The 20,521-nt window shown below is 50.3% G+C and overlaps 1 protein-coding gene across 3 annotated transcripts in view; it reads right to left on the reverse strand.

Moving 5' to 3' along the window:
• Window positions 1-14,632, reverse strand: part of LOC115311526 (cytochrome P450 2J2) — a 63,731-nt gene extending 49,099 nt beyond the window's left edge. For 2 of the 3 annotated variants that reach the window (XM_040223358.1, XM_040223360.3), the window contains exons 1-2: window positions 14,436-14,632; window positions 1,796-1,889 (exon numbers count right to left, since the gene is read on the reverse strand). In XM_040223358.1, the coding sequence (XP_040079292.1) occupies window positions 1,796-1,831 (36 nt within the window). In that variant the 5' untranslated portion in view covers window positions 1,832-1,889; window positions 14,436-14,632. Of the gene's footprint in view, window positions 1-1,795; window positions 1,890-13,586; window positions 13,629-14,435 lie in introns of those variants that run through there. The other variant, XM_040223359.1, reaches the window with a different exon arrangement.
• Window positions 14,633-20,521: the final 5,889 nt, after the last annotated feature.

Below are 20,521 nucleotides of genomic sequence, written 5' to 3' on the forward strand. Positions count from 1 at the left end.
TACCAGAAACCCGTTGCAGGTGCTTTGAAGTCGCTGACTCAAATTTTGAGAAATGTATTTGGAAAAGTATTTGGAGGGAGACCCAATACATTTGGTTGTATTTGTATCTTGTATTTAAATGCTTTTTTGCAAATGTAATTAGATTTGTAATTAAATACATTTTGACGAAGTATTTTGTATTTGTATTTCGATACATATTTGCATGTATTTTGCCCATCCCTGCCTGTAATAAAATGACGGTGAGTATTGAGCATATTTCACCTGCAGCAAAATGCAGTTTCAGGTGTCCTAGTCATCTTAATACATATAAAAATATTCTTTGCTGACGAATACTCTATCCGTTCCGCGAAGCCATTCGATAGCAAGTAATAGGCAGTACTAACGTTATGTATTGTAGTACCAAAGGGACACCCTCCTTGACGGAGGCTTGAAACGAAAACCGTATCGCGGTCACTGATTGAAGCTTTTTTGGTTCTGCGCGCATATAAATATTTTTCCAACTAAGAAAAATCAAACCTCAAGAGAGCGCCAGAATTTACGTGTTTTGCACATACTTCTTACATTGTTCGTTAAAACCATTATTTTGCTGATTACATCTACTAACTACGCACACGATTACCTCTTATCTGTTTTTCGGGACCCGTTCCTTCGTGTTCTGTTATTACGTGAGATGGGAATTATTCTGCACAAAACATCAATCTCTTCGAACAATATTTGCGCCACTCAGTTCGCTGCTTAAATACAATCCTATATTTCTCAAACAATTGTGCACATATCTTGTTGTGACATTCTATATCAGCATTTATTGGGCGAATTAAAAATCCTATTTTTTTTATAAAATATTTGTCTTGTCGACTTGATGTTTACGGTTTTTAGCGTGGTTAGCAAAACACACTATTGTAAAAAAATCCTCATTACTAGGATGGTGAACCGATTCCCGCTGCCTTCACTTAATTACAGCAGTGTAAGTCCCCTTCTTTGGATTAAAATGTTTTCTAGATATCTTGTTTGATAGAGGTATTTATATTTAGGAAACACGAGCGTGTAAATTAATTTAAAAAATTTCCCTGGCTTAGATCGGCTATGCCAGGATATACGTAGCGTGAGCGGCCGGGCACGTCGCTCAGCCTCCTGGCGACGCCGCTTTGCTTGACGTTCCTCCCTTTGCTCTGGTGTCTCCGCAGCACGTTTAGCCTTCTTCTGTTCGTTCTTCCTACGCTCCACCGCTAATTGCCAGGCAACTATTTCGGGATCCGATGAGTTAAGCTTTTCCGCTCTTCTGCGTCGCTGAGCAGCAATTTCGCTCTCCTCCATGGCTATACCACTTTGGCCAACTCCCCGCTATCAGTGTACCCCCACTGATGCCTCTGCGCGCGCGCACAAAATGAGAGGTGCTATCAAGCGGCTCCTGCGCAGCGTCAGACTTGGCTACTGCGCAACAGAGGCGCACTGCTGGGCACGCGCCGGCGCCAGTGTGACTGCCGCGGCTATGACGTCCCTCCTCTGGAATGCGCAGACCGGCGAGGTGCGCGCGGCGGTGGCGGAGCGCGTGGAGGCGGCGCGCCAGCTGTGCGCCGTGTGACGTCACTGCTCCTCGCGCATGCGCAGCACGGCTCTCCAGGAGCCACGTGAAACTGCTCAACCTCGGCCAGTGTAGCTTACGCTACAAAAAAAGACGTTGATACGTCGGTAAACGCTAGCGCAATTCCTTCACGTTAGCTCCATGTCGCCGCAGTCGCTTCCAATTCCTACGACGTTATAGGAGAAGGAAAGGAGTAAAGTTAAAACCACTTACCAACGTCTCCAGACATATGCTCTCAAGCATTGTCATTGTGGCGTAATTCAGAAGTTGTCAGTAGGGAATAGCCAGTCCTGGATAATCATAAATCCTAAAAAGAATTGAATGGACAAATACATTATTATTATGAATATTAAGTTAACGCAACACTTAAGAGCAGTACTTGCGCGAATGCCAAATGGTGCGCACATCAAAACTGTGCACGTGAGGTCGACATTTCTCTTGATTCAGCACGTACTAACACAAGTCGCAAAACCAACGAGGCATTCACCAAGTCTGATTGAATTGTATTCCCTCATTGCCACCCTATAGTTCTAAAATCTCACCGCCAAATTTTCATTTTTTTCGAGCCACTGAAGTATGGACTGTGCGGAATATGATTTGAAACGTCGAGAGCGCGATTTGTGGAGTTAGGACATGGCTATATGTGAGCAGTAAATGAGCTGGTACAGGAAACCGTGGGTTTCCTTGTTTCGTGCAATTGCAAAGCAGTTTAGTCGAGTACATGTCCCGTAGAAAAGAACGTGTATGAAAGAAACATGTAAGCATAGTCTGCATGAAATTCATTCATTTGGTCGAAGCTGTTTCCGAGAGAAAAAAAAGCATGGACAATAATTTCTAACCAAGTCTCGTACATAGCCAACCATATTTGCATTTGTTCAATACTTATAGACATATATGTACATACCCCTAACCTACGGAGTTTGTTTTTGTTATTTTTTTTTTGCGTGTCGAGTTTATTTATACTAAAATGCAATGATTCGCCTTATTTCAGATTCTTTGTTTTTCTCAGTCAATTTCAAGTTTTTTTCACTTTATTTTTCTCAAAGCATAGCCTTTGATCAATCATCGAGTAGAGAAGAAAACGCACATTTTTTTCTCTTAAAATAACGAGATACCTGTAGTCGTTACTGCGCTTGAGCGCTGCACTGCGCCCTGTGTTCGATTATAAGTTGCTGAGTGCACTGTGCCTGTACAACCCAAAGAGTTAATACATTATTCTATATAGAACCGTCCTATGCACTGCGAACGTTTCCGAACGGCGGGGCATGGGCGCAGTTCTCGACGGTCCCGCTGGGATCACGGGTGACTTTTTAATGCATACCAGAAAGCATGAAAACAACACCTGCAAGGTCTGTACCCATTGTTCTTCTACCTTATTTGTACTTAGGGGAAAGCACTGTATAAAAATAAATCAAGCTGACAAGCACACGAAAGCTTCATGCCGTCGCGTCAAAACGAATTTATCGGCTGCTCTCGTTTCTGGGCTCATATGTCGCTCTCTTTCCCATTCTCTCGGGACCATCGATGTCACCTCTCACGATTTGTCTCGTTCTGCTCGCCTCCTTGCCAGCGTGGGAGAATTCGGGAAGCACCGCTATGTCTTGCAAACTCATAAAAAAAAGTTGTTTTTTTTTTGCGTTATAAATGGTTCACTGAAAGAACTCAATATTTCAAGAAAAAGGTTTCGTCGTTGGCATGTAGAGCATAGGGCGTTTTCACGAGACGCCTTTTCACTTCCGGTAAGCCATATTCCGCCATGTTTATGAGAAGCTTCCGCCACTTTCGCCATTAGTGTTCATGCAGACTATTATCTGTTGGCGTATTTTTTGTCATTGGTGAAAAGCGCGAACATGGTGAACGTTTTTTTTTTTTTTGACGACAGAACTCAAACCCTTAAACCAGGCACGTATATGGGCCGCAGAAACCCTTATTTATTACGTGTTTCTCATTAGGCAACGAATAACGACCCTTGATGTGTGTGTTTGTCTTGTAAGTACCGGCCCAATATCGCAAATGCATTAGGCCCGTACCTCGTGCAAACCTTCAAAGCAAACAGCAGTGCTGCGCTGAAATGAGTGGCATCAGGTAGCAAGTGGCGCCGCTGAAATTCACTCATGGCACGTGTCTCGCGCATTCAACGACAATTGTTGGCCTTAGTTGTAAGGAACAAAAAGCGTGATTGATATCAAGGGACTTTGGCCACAGTTGAGCGAACTAGCGTGAAGGGCACGAGGCGCGAGAAACGCAAAAGAATGGCCCATATTACCGCCGGGAGGCGCCTCGAGCGACGAACTCAGTAAGCTATGCTCGATCACGGCTTTTATGCATCTCCTGGGGTGGTTCGCTGATCAAAGCGGCTCTCTCTCCCGGCGGCTAAAATAGCCGCACAAGGAATTTTCTGATCACATGACTGGCTCAGAGGGCATGAAATACCTAACATCGCAGCCGACTATCCTCAAAGGATGTAGGTCTCGCCTGTGATATCCCCTTAAGAGGGTATAAGAAAAGAAGTTCACGTGCATCGTTTATAATAACGTTTTGGACCACATCCTCGCTAATTATTGAACCTTTTGGTGCCGGGGTGCTTTTACTGGGAAGATAATAAAAAGAACAGCTTCGCGGTATTGCATATTACAATGTTACGTTCATTATTGATCTGCGGGGACTAAAATATTAAGGAAAAAGCCGTATTTTTTAGCTTCCAATTTTACGCTTTTTTCGAAATTTAAATAAATTATAAACACCGCGTTGCAATGTAAAATGCATTTCTGAATTTATAGCTTCTAATATATATCCTCGGTGCATTTTCCTTACGAAATAAATTGATTAAGCATATGCTTCGGTCAAATCGATAATTCGTCCAGAAGCCAAAACTCATAGGTAAAGCGCCGGCCTACAGATCCCCAGGTTGCGGGTTCCAATCTCGGCAGAGGTGCCCGCAATTTAACAAGGGCTTATTGCGTAGAAGGCGCCGTGTAACCGAGCTTTCGGCTGCACGTCAAAAGATCCCTAGGTGGTCTAAATTAATCCTTAGTTCTCCGCTGGGGTGTGCCAGATGTCTGTCGTTAGTTTGGCATGTAAAACCCCTAAATTTGATTTTGTTTTTTCCTCTAAGCACCATTTTTGGGCTCTATTCAGTGGCGCCATCCCGTGATCGTTATCACTAAACTCCACGTGTCGGTGATCAATGAGTCTGTGCATCGTGAATTATTCAGCCGGGAAGAATTCATTGCGTGCGGTGGTGCGGTTCACTGATATTCAACACTGAGTCCATGATGTGTATTTTCTAGAAATGACTTTTTCTGCTTCCGGTTGCAGGCAGCACGAGCTCTGGGCTCTGCTTCTTCTCACAAACATCTACAGTGCTGGCGAAGGCAAGGGCACGAGCGTGTGACCTTCGTAAGTGCCTTCAATGCGCAAATTCTCGTACAAAAATGAGAGACGTTTGCAAACCTCTGCAAATCTTCCCATTCTCCTCCCCAAAAGCGCAGGAGAGTGGGGAGAGCACAGACAGAAAGGTATTTCCCTCCCACACTTCTGCACAATCCCCTCCTCTGCTCCTCGCCCTTCCTCCTCCTTTGCCCCTCCTCCTGCTCCGTACCCTCCACTCCTCCTCCTGCGCACCCTCCCATCCCCCTCCTCCGTACCCTACCCTCTTCCCACAGTTTCGCCGCTAAATTTAGCTGAAAAATAGACACAACGTCACCTCAACAGCAATTCAATTTCCCGCTAAATTTAGGGAGGAATTGAATTGCGGTTGAGGTTTCTTTTTCTATTTTCCCCGCTAAATATGGCGGGGAAATTGAATCTGTTCATAGGTGCCGTGACAGAAAGTCATGTGACGTGATTTTTCTCGCTAAGTTTAGCGGGAAACTGATTTGGTGATAAGGTCACGCAACGCCAATTTTCCTGGTAAATCTAGTGAAGAAACTGAATTTGTTCATAGATGACGTGCCACCAAGTCATCTGACCTCATTTTTCTCGTTAAATTTAGCGGGGACACTTGTGGATGATGAGGTCACATGACGTCAATTTTCCCGCTAAATATAGCGTGGTTACGCAGACGCCGACGGCGATGGCGACGCCGACGCCAACGCTGACGCCGAAAAACCCGGAAACGGTCGCCTAGGAGCTGCGTGTTGAAAACGAAGTCATTTGGTAGATCTAGGCCCACGCACCTGTGGCCTGCCGTGTAGAGGTTGCTAAAGTAATTCGACCCTGGGAAGTAGCGCTAAACTCTCCGAATGGTTGCCATTTTGGTTCATGGAATAATAATTTTCTTCTTGACCTCTTCACTCTTGATGAGCAGACATAAATTCGCTGGTGACGGGCAGTTTTATTGAGATGTTTCTTTTATACCTAGATTTTACTATCCACACACTGGCCAAACATGTATAAATCTTTACGTCGGCACATGCGGGCGTCGGTGATTGGATGCATTGGAAAATAGTTACTCTGTTGAAATAAGCAAGAATATTAATATCATGGTTTGATATCAGGGGAGATAAGGGTGATTGATATGTTGAGTTCATGCACAGTGCCAAGGAGGTTCATATTTGCGATTAACGCCTTCAGTACGATGAAGCTTCTAGCGATCTTGGCGCAACTGGTCAGAACGAGTCTTTCAAAGCTTCAAAAGTTTGATTAGAACAAAATGTTGATCGTCATGCCAATTGAGAGAGATAAATAAGTCACCATGGTGAGGTTGCGTCGTCTGTATGTTGGCATTTGTTTGTGTCCGGCTAGCAGGCAGGGAAGTCAATGTCGCTACTTTCTCAGGATCCAGTGACTCTAGACGTTAATATTGTGACGTTTAGATTGTTGGACAGTGAACGATTGTGGACAGAGGAGAAAAAAAACGAAGCAGTCACAGCAATAGAGCACATCCTGAAAGACGTATTTGTCCACTGTGAACATAGCGTTGCGGATCGTGTCGAGAAAACTATGTGCTTCCAGTCCATGAACCATGTAAAATAGAGTGCATTATATGGTTTCGTGAACAGCAGTGTTATACGCATAGGTTACGACAAGAAGTATCTCATCCCAATTCTGCTGATCCTGCTGAATATGCATTGCACGCATCAAGGAAAGCGTACGGTCAAATCATTCTGTCAAACCGTTGGTTTGACGATGGTATGAGGTGGTGGTGCAGTGGTTGGTTCCTCAAAGTCGGAGATACTGTACTACAGATGACAGAAATGCTCTACCTCGATCGCTTACATGTTTTTAAGAAGATTTGTGCCGCAAAGCAATTTAGTGGAGAAAGAACTATGCGGTTCTTTCGGTATTTGCCGTGCTCAAGTCCTTTGTCTCCCCATACCGGGAAGGGTTGTCGATGGGAACACCAACCGAGCGTTTGACTTGAATCGGTCGAGTCCGATGCTCTCAAAAGGGAGATTCAGAGGTCGTACCGGGTGAAGGCACCGATGCATGCTGCGACACATTCTTAACCAAAAGAAACGAGAACGCACGCAGTTGTAGGTGCGAAACACACCCAAGTGTCTAGCAGGGGGATCGTCATGAAGCGACTGAAGAATATAATTACGCAGGATTTTTATAATCACATGAAGAAGAGATCTTCATAACCTGCTTCACAACCGAGGTCCTGCTCCTGTTTGTCGCCGCGGATCTAAACAGGCTGCATGAAACCAGTGTTGTACGGAACGGCGTTCCTGGAACGCGTTCTTTTTAGAAGGAACGAAGGAACGCCGCCGTTCCATAGGTGAGCCTGCTCGGCAAATTTCGGGGTGGACATAGCAGGGTCCGAGCGATAAAAGGAAGAAAATAAAGCATCGGAGACCGTGCCGATGTCACGGGGGTCGTCCAAAAGACTAGACGTACATATGGGTCTTACGTGACTGTCCTTCCCTGCCGGCGCGTGTGGCACGGAAGCAACGAATTACCTCCGCATCGTCAACGGGTCGGCCACGCAGGCAGCACCGCTGGACGCGTAAAGGAGACGCTGGCGGCGATCACGTAGGACCGCCATATTCTCCGACATCAGGCGCGTGCGTGTTTCGCCACACTGCATCATACGTATGCTGCTAGCTGTTTCGTTGAGGAGGATCCGACTACCGTCGCCGAAGCATCTTTCCAGTGGTCGTCGCTTAAACCGGCAGTCCGACTTGACGATCTCCTACTAAACAAGAGACATCGGGGTCACCGAAAGCGACATCTCAGGTCATCGGAGTTGTCGGTGGGAAAGCGAAGGTAGCTGCCGCGTGCCAGGAAATTTCGGAGACAGGGGCGCCCTGGGGAACCGCCTTCTCCGAAGAGCCGGGGCGTAGTCGATGGCAGGCGGAGGTGGGATTCGTTGAAGAACGGAGGGGCCGGGGGTCTTCCTCGGGACTGTCGGCCGGGAGGGGATCTCCTTCGACGGGAGCGAATGCCAGAGGAAATTGGCGGGGGTATCGGGCATACTGTGCTGCTGCGGCGTACGTCGTCCGTTGCGTGCACACGGTGGTCGGGGGGGGGGGGGGGGGGGGCTGATTCGAGATTAGAATGTTCTACGCGCCGAACCTTCTACGCCGAATGCTCCAGAAGCCCACGCGTGTACAAAAGCGGCTCCGCGTGGCAAGCCGGAGTCAGTTTCGCCCCAGCGTTCGACTCTGCTGTCACGCCGATTCGACGCCCGCGACGCTCTATTGTCTTCTGTTCCCTTTTTATTTTGGGCTCAAGCTCGCCCCATTAAACGTTTAGTTTCTTCATTTATTATCGCCTCATCACTTGTCATTCGTGACATTTTGGTGGAGGTGCGGGGCATTCGCAAGTTCAAGAGATGCTGAGAGACGACATAATCCAACCTTCAAATAGTCCGTGGACCTCGCCAGTCATGCTGGTTAAGAAGAAGGACGGAACGGCTAAGGTTCTGCGTGGACTACCGGCAGCTGAACGCGGTGACGAAGAAAGACGTCTATCCACTCCCCCGCATCGACGACACTCTTGACCGGCTGCGCCACTCTCGATATTTCTCATCGATGGACCTGAAGAGCGGTTACTGGCAGATTGAAGTCGACGAACGGGACCGAGAAAAGACAGCCTTCGTCACGCCGGATGGACTGTACGAGTTCAAAGTGATGCCCTTCGGACTGTGCACGGCGCCAGCAACTTTCGAACGTGTAATGGACACAGTGCTGGCAGGGCTGAAGTGGCAGAGCTGTCTCGTCTACCTCGGCGACGTCGTCGTGTTTTGCAGCGACTTCGACGAGCACTTGCGACGACTCCGAGCAGTTCTCCAAGCCATACGGAGCGCCGGACTCACCCTGAAGCCGTCAAAGTGTCGGTTCACCTATGACGAACTGAAGTTCCTAGGCCACGTGGTTAGTAACGAAGGCGTCCGCCCAGACCCCGAGAAGACTCGCGCCGTCGCGGCATTCCCAGCGCCGAAAGGCAAGAAGGCCGTGCGAAGATTCCTCGGACTTTGTGTCTACTATCGACGATTCGTTCGGGATTTCGCAAGGATTTCCGCACCGCTCACAAACCTCATGAAGAACCCCGAGAAGTTCGAATGGGCCGAGAAGCAGCAGCAGGCATTCGACGCGCTGAAGCGAAGACTCCAGTCTCCTCCTGTCCTAGGACACTTTGATCAGGAAGCGGAAACCGAGATTCAGACGGACGCTAGTAATGCAGGACTTGGAGCGGTACTGGTTCAAGTGCAAGAAGGCACCGAGCGAGTCATCGCCTACGCAAGTCGGACGCTGTCCAAATCGAAGAGAAATTACTCCACGACTGAAAAGGAGTGTCTTGCGGTCGTCTGGGCAATCACGAAGTTCCGCCCGTACTTGCACGGGAGCCCGTTCCGCGTAGTCACAGGCCACCACTCGTTCTGCTGGTTTGCGAACCTCAAGGACCCTTCAAGACGCCTCGCTCGATGGAGTCTCCGACTACAGGAGTTCAACATGACTGTAGTCTACAAGTCAGGCCGCAAGCACAGCGACGCCGACTGCTTGTCCAGGGCCCCTCTCGAAACACCTTCCGGCAGCATCGACGACAATGACGACGAGTGGTTCCTAGGAGCAGTGACCAACGACGACCTGACACGACGTCAACGAAACGATCCTGATCTGCGCGCATTAATTCAGCACCTGGAAGGGCGCGGGAGCACCGTGCCCCGTGTTTTCTCACGAACCCTGCCGACCTTCGCCATTCGACAAGCTGTACTCTGCAAAGAGAACTTTGGGGACAGTAATTCGCCGTGGCTGCTGGTAATCCCGAGTGACCTTCGAGAGGAGATCTTCCAAGCCCGCCATGACGACCCGACGTCCGGACTCCTTGGTTACAGCCGGACACTGGCCCGTATTCGTGAAAAGTATTACTGGCCCAAGCTCCCCAAGACCGTCCACCTATACACACGATTATGCCAAGAGTGCCAGCGACGCAAGAAACCTCCGACGAGGCCGGCGGGACTCCTGCAGCCCATTTCTCCTCCAACTGCACCGTTCCAGCAGATCGTAATGGATCTACTTGGTCCTTTTCCGCCTTCGACGTCGGGGAACCGCTGGATCATCGTCGCCACAGATTATCTCACGCGGTACGCCGAAACGAAAGCTCTTCCTTCGGGGACTGCTGTGGAAGTTGCTAATTTTCATTGAGTCCATCGTCCTGCGGCATGGCGCTCCAGAAGTTGTGATTACAGATCGCGGATCATCGTTCATGGCACAGCTGACCCAAGAAATCCTCCGACTCAGTCACACCAGCCATCGAGATTAGAATGTTCTACGCGCCGAACCTTCTACGCCGAATGCTCCAGAAGCCCACGCGTGTACAAAAGCGGCTCCGCGGGGCAAGCTGGAGTCAGTTTCGCCCCAGCGTTCGACTCTGCTGTCACGCCGACTTCGACGCTCGCGACGCTCTACTTTCCTCTGCTCCCTTTTCATTTTGGGCACAAGTTCGCCCCATTAAATGTTTAGTTCCTTCATTTATTATCGCCTCATCACTTGTCATTCGTGACAATATTCCCTAACACCAGACAAATTTTGTGCAGAGTCAGCTGTCGAAAATATTCAACTTTGTTTGCCGTCGTTTCCCGACCTCCCAAAAGTTCTGTAACGGGCCATCCCGAACGCATGCTCACGCCTAATAAAATATTTCTGCTCACTTGCGATTTTAACCTACCGAGCATTGACTGGAATACATTAGCTATCCCGCGATCACAATACGTTGACAGCGAACGCCATCTTCTGTGTTCTACGTGAGTTACCGAGATAACCTATTCAATTCTAGTCCTTATCTTCACAAACAATTTTCCAAAAGATTGCATTGTCACTAAAAGGGACGGCATTGCCGATTATAATTTGGTTCATTTTAGTTTTAATCATGTAACAATAAGGCAACGCTTTTATTTCAAACATTTACTGATTTCTCAGCCACAGATAATGAATCGGTTATCGATTTTTTGCACTTCTCTCGTCGATTTTGAACGGAGTGGTGACGTTTCACTTCATTTGGAAAATATCAAACTCCTCCTCATGACTTGTAGGGCTAGGCGTCGGTTAAAAATTTTAACTGGATCAATTGCCTAAGATTATTCGATTAATTAATCCAGTGGTTCTCAGTCATTGATGTTTTGCGGACCCCTTGTTGATCGGCAGAGGTAATGGAGGACCCTGTTCGTGGTGAGGGGAAAGTATAGGTTAATTTTGATAGTGATTTAAGAAATGAATTTAACTGAGGGCTAGTGTGAAGTAAAGTTCACTTATTGACGTATACACGAGAAAACGCACCCGAAAATTGGACCGTTTGTTCTGAATCTGAAAAAAAAAAAACAAAAAAAAAAAGCTTTTATTTTTGGGCTTGACTGATGAGGCTGGGCTTCGCGGACCCCAAGAATGCTTTCGCAAACCCCAAAGGATCCGGGACCCCCATTTGAGAACCACTGAATTAATCGATTAATCGGTCGCATTGATTTTCAGACATAAGGTCTGCAAACGCTTCCTGTCAGACGCTGTTGAATGGCAATCTTTGTAAATTTTCGGACTGGTGCGAACTTTAGAGGATGAAGATTAACTTTTCCAAAACAGTCGAGATGACTGCATCAACGAAGTAAAATCCCTTATTCAATAGTTATCACATTGCTCACCGGCGCATTCAGACTGTTTGTTCTGTAATCCCTTGCCTATTGATAACAAGTGTCACTGGTGCCACCCCTTACGGACTATAAAACTCGACCACGAGTGTGATTCGCGTTTCGGTTTCGACGCTTGTTTAGCGTGCTGTCCGGCTGATGGCAAAACCACCCTTGGTGCTTCATTTACCTTGAGTAGCTTTCTCGCTTCTTTTGCTGTTCCACAGAAAAATAAAGCTTCACTTAGCTCAGAAAAAAAAAGGAATCGCCTGTGAGCGCTCACGTTAAGAAAAAAAAAAAAATAAGGCTTTGGTGCGGAAGTTCGCTTTAGCCGGCAAAAATATAAAAACCTTGTATTTGAAAAGAATCAATGCTCAGGCATATGTGAGGGCGGATCTTTCAGCCTTTCCAATTTTTTAGGAATCAAACATTAGTTTGATGGGCAGTGGGATGAATCATGAAAACGATGTGAATCCTGCTAGCATTCCATTAACTTCAATGTCTGCACGTCAATGCACTTTGACTAGAAGTCCTGATTTAGAGCAAGATATCACACCTGGAAGTCTATAAAACTTTTTGTATAATTTTATTGCAAACTGACTGTTTAAAACAAATTGTTCCTCTACGTTCCCTGGAACAAAAAATTGAGCAGGCAAGGGGTTAAGTGGGACAAGCATCTCAAGAACATAAGCACTAGGGCATTAAAAATCTGCGCTTTCTACGAAAAAGATTGAAGTGATGTCCCTCGAAAGCCAAGCCAAAAGCCTACCTCAATTGTATGGGATTTGTATTTCATTAAATACATTACGGATGTGGAGAGAATTCAACCTCTTGCTCCTCGATTTATCTCACCAGACTATCGATGATAATCATCAGTAACTAGTATGCCAGAGCAGCTAGAAATGAAATCGTACCACCTACGCCGACAAATGGCCAGGGTAAATTTTTTTTTTCACTTACTCGTTCACAACAGATCTGGTTTATCAAGTGCCACCTATTTACTTCCTGCTCCTCCCATATCAACAATTATAAATCACTCTAAAATAAATCGGCCACACCTTGCCAGAATTTAACTATTTAAAAATCGTTCTTTCCCAACACAATTGAATTGTGGAATTTCGTGCCGACATTATTTGTTGAAAGCGTAGGTGTGTATACATTTGAGCATTTCCTTTTGTCAAACCTGACGCGCTGCCCAGGCAGGATCAAACCTGATCCTGCCTGAGCAGTGCTCGTACCCGCAGTTTTGGGAAATAAATAAATTAAAAAAAACGCAATTTGCTACTTCAAAACGGTCGCGCAATCTAGATTCGTAAATATTTTGAATCGTAGATAAAACTACTATACTGTGATATCCCCTTAACGCTATTATAGTAGCCGTAATAAATAGCCGAATTAACCAGCAAACCGCCCCTGGCAAAGGCGCATGACCTCAGCGAAGCAGCAGGCCGAAGCAGAGCGTGAGTGCCAAAGGTCGCAGTTATTATGGAAAAAAGATATACTTCACCGACTGCAAAACCAATCGTCTCGCCGGCGGTAGAACCTTTTTGTCGTCTACTCTCAACAGTCGAACAGCACGTCATGCGTATATGCGCAGTTAGAAAACGTGCGGTTTTTTTATTCCTTCTGATTTCAATTCCAGGACAGAAGAGCAGCTGCTGTCTCCGCAATTTGCACCGTTCGCACGTAGGTTCGTTCTTCCTCATTCTGAAATAGTTCACGCACATAGCGGGTGCTTGTTTACAGCGACAGCTGTTATGGGCTCGTCCCTAAATCCTTGAAAAATATCGCACGCCGCCCTGCGGTAATGGTACCTGGGTCCGCTGCGAGCAAAGCGGAGGCGCCAGCATACAGCTACATTTTAAGGAAATATTTCCTTAAAAAAAAGAAGAAATTGCTCCGCAGCTCTATGAATAGGCATCAACAATTAAAATAACTTACCGTTGTTTTCTGAAGATATGTCGAAAAAGGCATCAATATAAACCTTTCCGTTTTTTTTAATCGCGAGCACATTCGGGAAAATGACGTGCCACTTGATTCACTGCATTCCTTGGAATCACTGCTTGTGTGAAGAAAACGAAAGCCTGCTTTCAAAAGAAACGAGCCATGCGTCATAATCTAAGAAAGAGCCGCACACATTCTTTTTCGAAGAGCACACTAAATAAGAAATACTAATCGCCTTTGAAGAAACTTTGAACCGGCCGAAACAAAGCACGTTTTCTGCTTTACAAATGCCATAAATTCAAACTGCAGTAGGATACCGCATGTGCCTTTAAACATACTGTGTTCTCTAACACATTTTACATTTCTAGAGCTGACAAATATCTAGGATTCACAGCTTGCAAAGCTTCATCGAAAAACAAAACAACATGTGTTGTTGCCGGGCCCCCCGGAAAATTATGTAGAAGCCTTTCCGATATTGTCTATTTTTGTCGAAACATGGTCTGGATGCAACTGGTGTCTTGCTGGTCAACACTTTTAACTTACTAAAATTTCAGTGCAACACTAGTCTAACCCAACTTCAGCATCCTTTATCAAGCTAAAGAAGTCAGGCTTGATGCACGGGGAATAAGCCAATAAACAGAGCTCTTGTACACACCACTCATAGGTCAATCTTCATGCAACACATAAAATTGATCGGCTTAAGCAGAGCGCAGCGATTGGCTGTTCACATTTTTTTTTCGTGCACTTTTAGGAACCTCACGCTATTGGATTTTAATATACAGAAATACCAAGCACAGTAGCTTTAGAATAAGCGAGATAGCATGCAGAAACACAGCAGTCACTTACAGATTCTCCCACGGAATACACCTACGGGCACAACTGTCCGCAGCTCATGGAGGAGACTGGTCGGGCAGTTTTCCAGAGCGCCACATGAATTCGCCTGGAACACATTAGCATCATATGGGTGGTAAAATCTCAAAACATGAATGCTCATAAAGGACAGTTAAGACTGAAGTCTCAGCGCAAGCCTAGCAGATCCTATGAATACATCGAGTCCATCTAACGACTTCAATGCATTGATCATAAGTTGTAAAATACTCTTATCAATTATTTTTTAGCAAAATAACTGGCTATAATCCTCTGGCTTTGTAGCCTTTTTCTTAAGCAAGCTTAGAGGGTAAAAAAAAAAACAAGATTAAGTTTATGACAACTCTTTATCGTATATAAAAATACATACCCTTGATATTATTCCGATGTTGCCTGCACACGCAAGAGAAACTTGTTTGTATAACCACAGGGCTTTGCGAGTGTGCTCAAAAGTGTAACATAAGTCTACACATACACATTATACGAAGCAATGTCAGTAAGTCGCAAAAGGCTGTTTTTGAAAAATTGCGCAACATACCAAATAAAAATTCCGTTATAATTCTCGACATATTTTCTCCCGACATTGACACATTTATCACATCTCTTTACCAGTGCCCAAGCACATTTACCGCGAAATTCCTTGGGCTTCTTTCTTAGCTACGTGCATACCTCACGTTCTACACCTTCATTTGTCGCGAAACGTTTCCCGCCAAGGTAAGTTTTAGCGGACAACAACAACTGATAGCCACTTGGGGTCATGTCAGAACTTTAAAAGGGCGATGCAACGATTTTTGCGCTTCGCGCCAATATCGCTTAGAACGAATCCCTTACGTTAATGACCTATAGAAGGCGTTGGTTTTTCACCACGCGCAATAGAAGCCATAAAAACAAATTAAAAGCTAGCAGAGTTCACCCCCTAAACTCGCAGTCAGAACAATCGACCACGTGATCAGGAGCCTAACATATGCCGCAAATGTAGATCAGACACGCGCGGGGTTTAGCAAAGCATAGGACACGCGCTGAGTTCCAGCCATTGTTATGGTTCGGCTATTGTCATCATTGCAGCGATTGGACAGGGGCCACTACCCGAATGCTTGTCGAGCTGTTGATCAGTGATAAGGCAATGCTCAGTGATCAGAGTGATCAGGCAATGCTCAGGTTCAATCTGTAAGCCGATTTAAAATATTGTCACTGGGGGAAAACTGCGACCCCCAGCTACGTCGTCAAGTTTTTGAAGGAGAGATTGAAAGCAAGCGCTCGCTTTTGTCCTTAAAATTACACTGCAACAAAGAAGTTCCTTGGTAAGTGGCGTTTCGTGCGAGTGTACTTGGGTCCCACTAGTGCCTGTAAGCTCGTGTAAAGTGAAAAATATTCCAAGCGCGTATTGTTGCTGTGACAAGTTAGTGGTGCCCCCCTCCAGTCCGCCCGTCTGCGGCCGCCTGGCTCGGCGGGCAACATTGTTCACCTCGCCCAATAAACGCCGTAGAGCGCACGCCGCTCCGGTCAGTCATCGTCCACCCTCAACCAGGCTGCGTGTCGTCTCTCCTCGGCGGGTGCTTCGGCCCCCTTCGTCCACGTTCGAGAAAGATCTTGACACTGGCGACGAGGAACCGTGGCACTGGAGGCCACCAACGTGCACGGTTCGGCCCACGCCGCCGAGAGAGTCGGAACACCGCACCCCGCTCCTGTCGCCATGCCGCTGTACGGGAGGCTCGAGCCGTTCGACGGAGATGGGTCCGCCTGGCCGGTCTACGAAGAACAGGTCCACGTGTTCTTCCGGGCGAACGACACGCCCGAGGCGAAACAACGGGACATCTTCCTGGCCAGCTGCGGGACCCGAGCCTTCAGCCTCCTTCTCGACCTCCTCAAGCCGGCCACGCCGCACGTCAAAACGCTGGGTGAGCTGCTCGCCACGCTGCGCTCGCACTTCAGCCCGGCGCCGTCCACGCTTATGGAGCGGTTCCGCTTCAACAACCGGAGCCGCCAGGACGGGGAGACCCTCGGGCAGTTCGTCGCTGCGCTACGAGGGTTAGCGAGCACCTGCGCCTTCGGCGACCAGTTGGACTCGCTACTCCGGGACCGGTTCGTCTGCGGAATCAACAACCCCGCCATGCAGACGCGACTCTTGGAGCTCCCCGACCCTTCGCTGGACGACGCGGTGAAGGCAGCGCTGGCGATGGAAGCCTCAGCAAAGCACGCCAGCGAGATAGCGCGTGCGGCCGGCTCACCGTCGACGGAAGCGGCGGTGAACAAGATGGCGGCAAGGAGCGGTGCCTGCAGCCGCTGCGGTGCTGCCCACTCCCCCTCGCAGTGCCAGTTCGTCCAAGCACAATGCTTCACGTGCGGGAGAACTGGGCACCTCGCACGTGTCTGCCGAGGGGGGAGGACGAGCGGCGGCCAGCAGCAGCAGCCTGGTTCAAGCCCGGGTTCCAGCCAAGCCCGCGGCCAGGGTGGTCGTCGCAAGAGAACGCGGCGGGGACGAGCGGCACCAGGCCCGGGTTCGTCTTCAGCCAGGGTCCACGTCGTGGCCGAGGACCCGCAGATTTTCGACGTGTGGCACACCAACAGACTTCCATCGTCTGTGCCACCATACTTGGTGTCCGTCGAAATCTGCGGCCACCCCATCACCATGGAGCTGGACACAGGGGCCAGCGTGTCGGTCATGCCCGGGAAGCTGTTCAAGCGGACCTTCCCCGGCGTGTCCATAGAGGCGTCTGACGTCATGCTGCGCAGCTACTCCGGGCAGCTTTCCCAGGTCCAGGGTCGGGCCCAAGTCAGCGTTCGCCTTGGCGACAGGGAGGCAATCCTTCCCCTTTACTTAACCAAGGGGTCGTCGCCGACGCTGCTGGGCCAAAACTGGATTCACTCGCTGGGTGTTCGGCTGCCGGAGTACCAAGAAGCTGCGCTGCACGTGGTGCAAGACGTCCCGAGCCTCCTGACCGACTTCCAGTCCCTGTTCCAGCCGGGGGTGGGCACCTTCGCCGGCACGACGGTCGGCATCCACATACCCGAGGGAACCCGGCCTCGATTCTTCAAGCCGCGTCCTCTGCCGTTTGCCCTGAAGGACGGGGTCACCCAGGAGCTGCAACGGCTGCAGCGAGAGGGTATCCTGGTGCCCGTCAAGACTTCCGAGTGGGCTGCACCAATTGTCCCAGTCCTCAAGCGAGACGGCCGCGTCAGGATCTGCGGGGACTTCAAGGTCACCATCAACCCCGTCGCTACCGTCGAAAAGTACCCGCTGCCTCGGGTAGAAGATCTCTGGTCGGCTCTGTCCGGGGGACAGAAGTTCACCAAGCTCGACCTCCGAGATGCCTACCAGCAGCTGGTGCTCCAGGATGCCGCCCGGAAGTATGTCACCATTTCGACTACCATGGGACTCTTCCAGTACACACGCCTACCGTTCGGCGTGGCCTCAGCCCCAGCCATCTTCCAGAGAGAGATGGACAACCTCTTCAGGGGCATGAGGCACGTGGCGGTGTACTTGGACGACATCCTGGTTACCGGTACCGACGACGGGGACCACCTGCAGAACCTGCGCAAAGTCCTGACACGACTACAGGACGCCGGTCTCAAGCTGAGGCTGGACAAGTGCGTGTTCCTGACCCCCAGCGTGGAGTACCTGGGACACATCATCTCCCAGGCTGGCCTGGCCCCGGCACCCCGCAAGATTGAGGCCGTGCTCAAGGCACCGAAGCCCAAGAGCAAGAAGGAGCTTCAGAGCTACCTCGGCCTCATCAACTTCTACAGGAGGTTCCTGCCCAACCTGTCGACGTATCTGGAGCCGCTGCATCGCCTGCTTCGTGACGGGCAGCAGTGGGCCTGGAAGAAGGAGCAGGACTTGGCCTTCCAGCGCAGCAAGGAGCTCGTTGTTAAGGCTCCAGTGCTGGCGCACTTCGATCCGGCCAAGCCTGTAGTCCTCACCGTGGATGCGTCGCCGTACGGGGTAGGAGCCGTCCTGTCGCACCGGGGTCAGGATGGTCAGGAACGCCCTGTGGCGTTTGCTTCTCGTCGACTACATGCGGCGGAGCAACGCTACAGCCAGCTCGACAAGGAAGGCTTGGCCCTCCTCTTCGGGGTCCAGCGCTTCCATCAGTACCTGTGGGGCCGGCAGTTCGAGGCAGTCACGGACCACAAGCCGCTGCTGGGGCTGCTGGGACCTGACAAGGCGGTCCCAGTGCAAGCATCGCCTCGTGTGGTACGCTGGGCCTTGACGCTGGCAGCCTACAGGTACAAGCTGGTCTACCGCCCTGGGAAGGACTTGGGACCTGATGACGCCCTGAGCCGCCTGCCCCTGCCGGAGGTGCCTGCTGCCGTTCCAGAGCCAGCTGACGTTTTCCTGCTGGAGCGGGCCTACCCGGGGGTGCTGACCAGGACTGCGGTGGCGCAGGCGACCAGCCGGGACCCGGTCCTGTCTCAGGTGGTCAAGGCGGTTGCCCGAGGGGAGGAGCTGTGTCACCAGGCGTTCAGCCACAAGACCGCAGAGCTGAGCTTGGAGCAGGGCTGCCTCCTGTGGGGTTCCAGGGTGGTGATTCCACAAAGTCTGCGGGCCAAGGTGCTGCAGCTGCTGCACGCGGGGCATCCTGGCATCGAAAAGACCAAGATGGTGGCACGGTCGCACGTTTGGTGGCCTGGCTTGGACCAGGACATCGTGCACCAGGTGCAAGGCTGCCAGGTCTGCCAGGAAAACCAGCGAGCCTCGCGCCACGTGGAGATCACCCCCTGGCCGTTCCCACAGAGGCCGTGGTCCCGCTTGCACGTGGACTATGCGGGACCCTTCAAGGGCCACTACTTCCTGGTGGTAGTGGACGCCTTCTCGAAGTGGGTGGAGGCACTGCCAGTCACCAGTCCCTCGGCAAGCGCGACCATTGCGGCTCTGCGGCAGGTCTTCGCGGCGCAGGGATTGCCGGACATTATCGTGTCTGATAATGGTCCCGCTTTCGCCAGCGCCGAGTACCTGGACTGGCTGCAGAGAAATGGAATCCGCCGGATGCTGGTTCCGCCGTACCATCCTGCTTCCAATGGTGCAGCCGAGCGAGTGGTCCAGACCATCAAGGACAAGCTCAAGAAGAGCCAGCCCGGGGATTTCCGGACGCAGGTGGCCCGGGTACTATTCCAGTACCGGACCACACCTCACGAGGTCACTGGCCGTGCCCCCTGCGAGCTTCTGCTGGGCCGGATGGTCAAGACACCCTTGGACGTCTTGCACCCAGACCTCCGGTCCACGGCGCTCCTGAAGCAGCTGAAGCAGAAGCTGGCTGCTGACCGAGGGTGCCGTCCCGGGCCTTTGCCGGAGCCGGGAGCGTCGGTGTACGCCAGGAACTTCCGTCCTGGCCCACCCTGGTCTGCCGGACATGTGGTTTCACCAGCGAGCGCCTCATCGCTGCTCGTCCGCATGCCCGACGGGACCACCTGGCACCGGCACGCCGACCATGTCAGGCCTCGCCTCGGGACCTGGCTTCCACCCTCGGCCGTCGCTTCGGAGGACCAGCCTGCAGGGGGCTCAACAACAGCACCAGTAGCGGCCAGCGGAGCGCCATCCACCACGGAGGCGACAAGTGTCGCCAGTCCTGTGGCACCAGTTGGACCGGTGCCACACCCAAATCCAGTCCCTGCGGCTCCACTGGGTGGAGCGCAACCTGTACAGGCAGCGCCCGGCGTTGCCACACCTGGCCCGTCGACTCCAGGGCCCAGGCGGAGTACGCGGCAGCGAAGGCCACCTGACCGGTACTCGCCGGGGTGATCTTCACCATCGACCGGCCAGGACTGTGCACGACCAGACGCCGAGTTGGTGTCGGCCGTGCGCGTCGTGTATTTAGTTATTTTGTTTTAGAAAAAACAAACTGGGGGGGAGGAGTGTGACAAGTTAGTGGTGCCCCCCTCCAGTCCGCCCGTCTGCGGCCGCCTGGCTCGGCGAACAACATTGTTCACCTCGCCCAATAAACGCCGTAGAGCGCACGCCGCTCCGGTCAGTCATCGTCCACCCTCAACCAGGCTGCGTGTCGTCTCTCCTCGGCGGGTGCTTCGGCCCCCTTCGTCCACGTTCGAGAAAGATCTTGACAGTTGCA

Source organism: Ixodes scapularis, unplaced genomic scaffold (genome assembly GCF_016920785.2).
Source record: "Ixodes scapularis isolate PalLabHiFi unplaced genomic scaffold, ASM1692078v2 PGA_scaffold2__306_contigs__length_199485367, whole genome shotgun sequence".
Taxonomy (NCBI): domain Eukaryota; kingdom Metazoa; phylum Arthropoda; class Arachnida; order Ixodida; family Ixodidae; genus Ixodes; species Ixodes scapularis.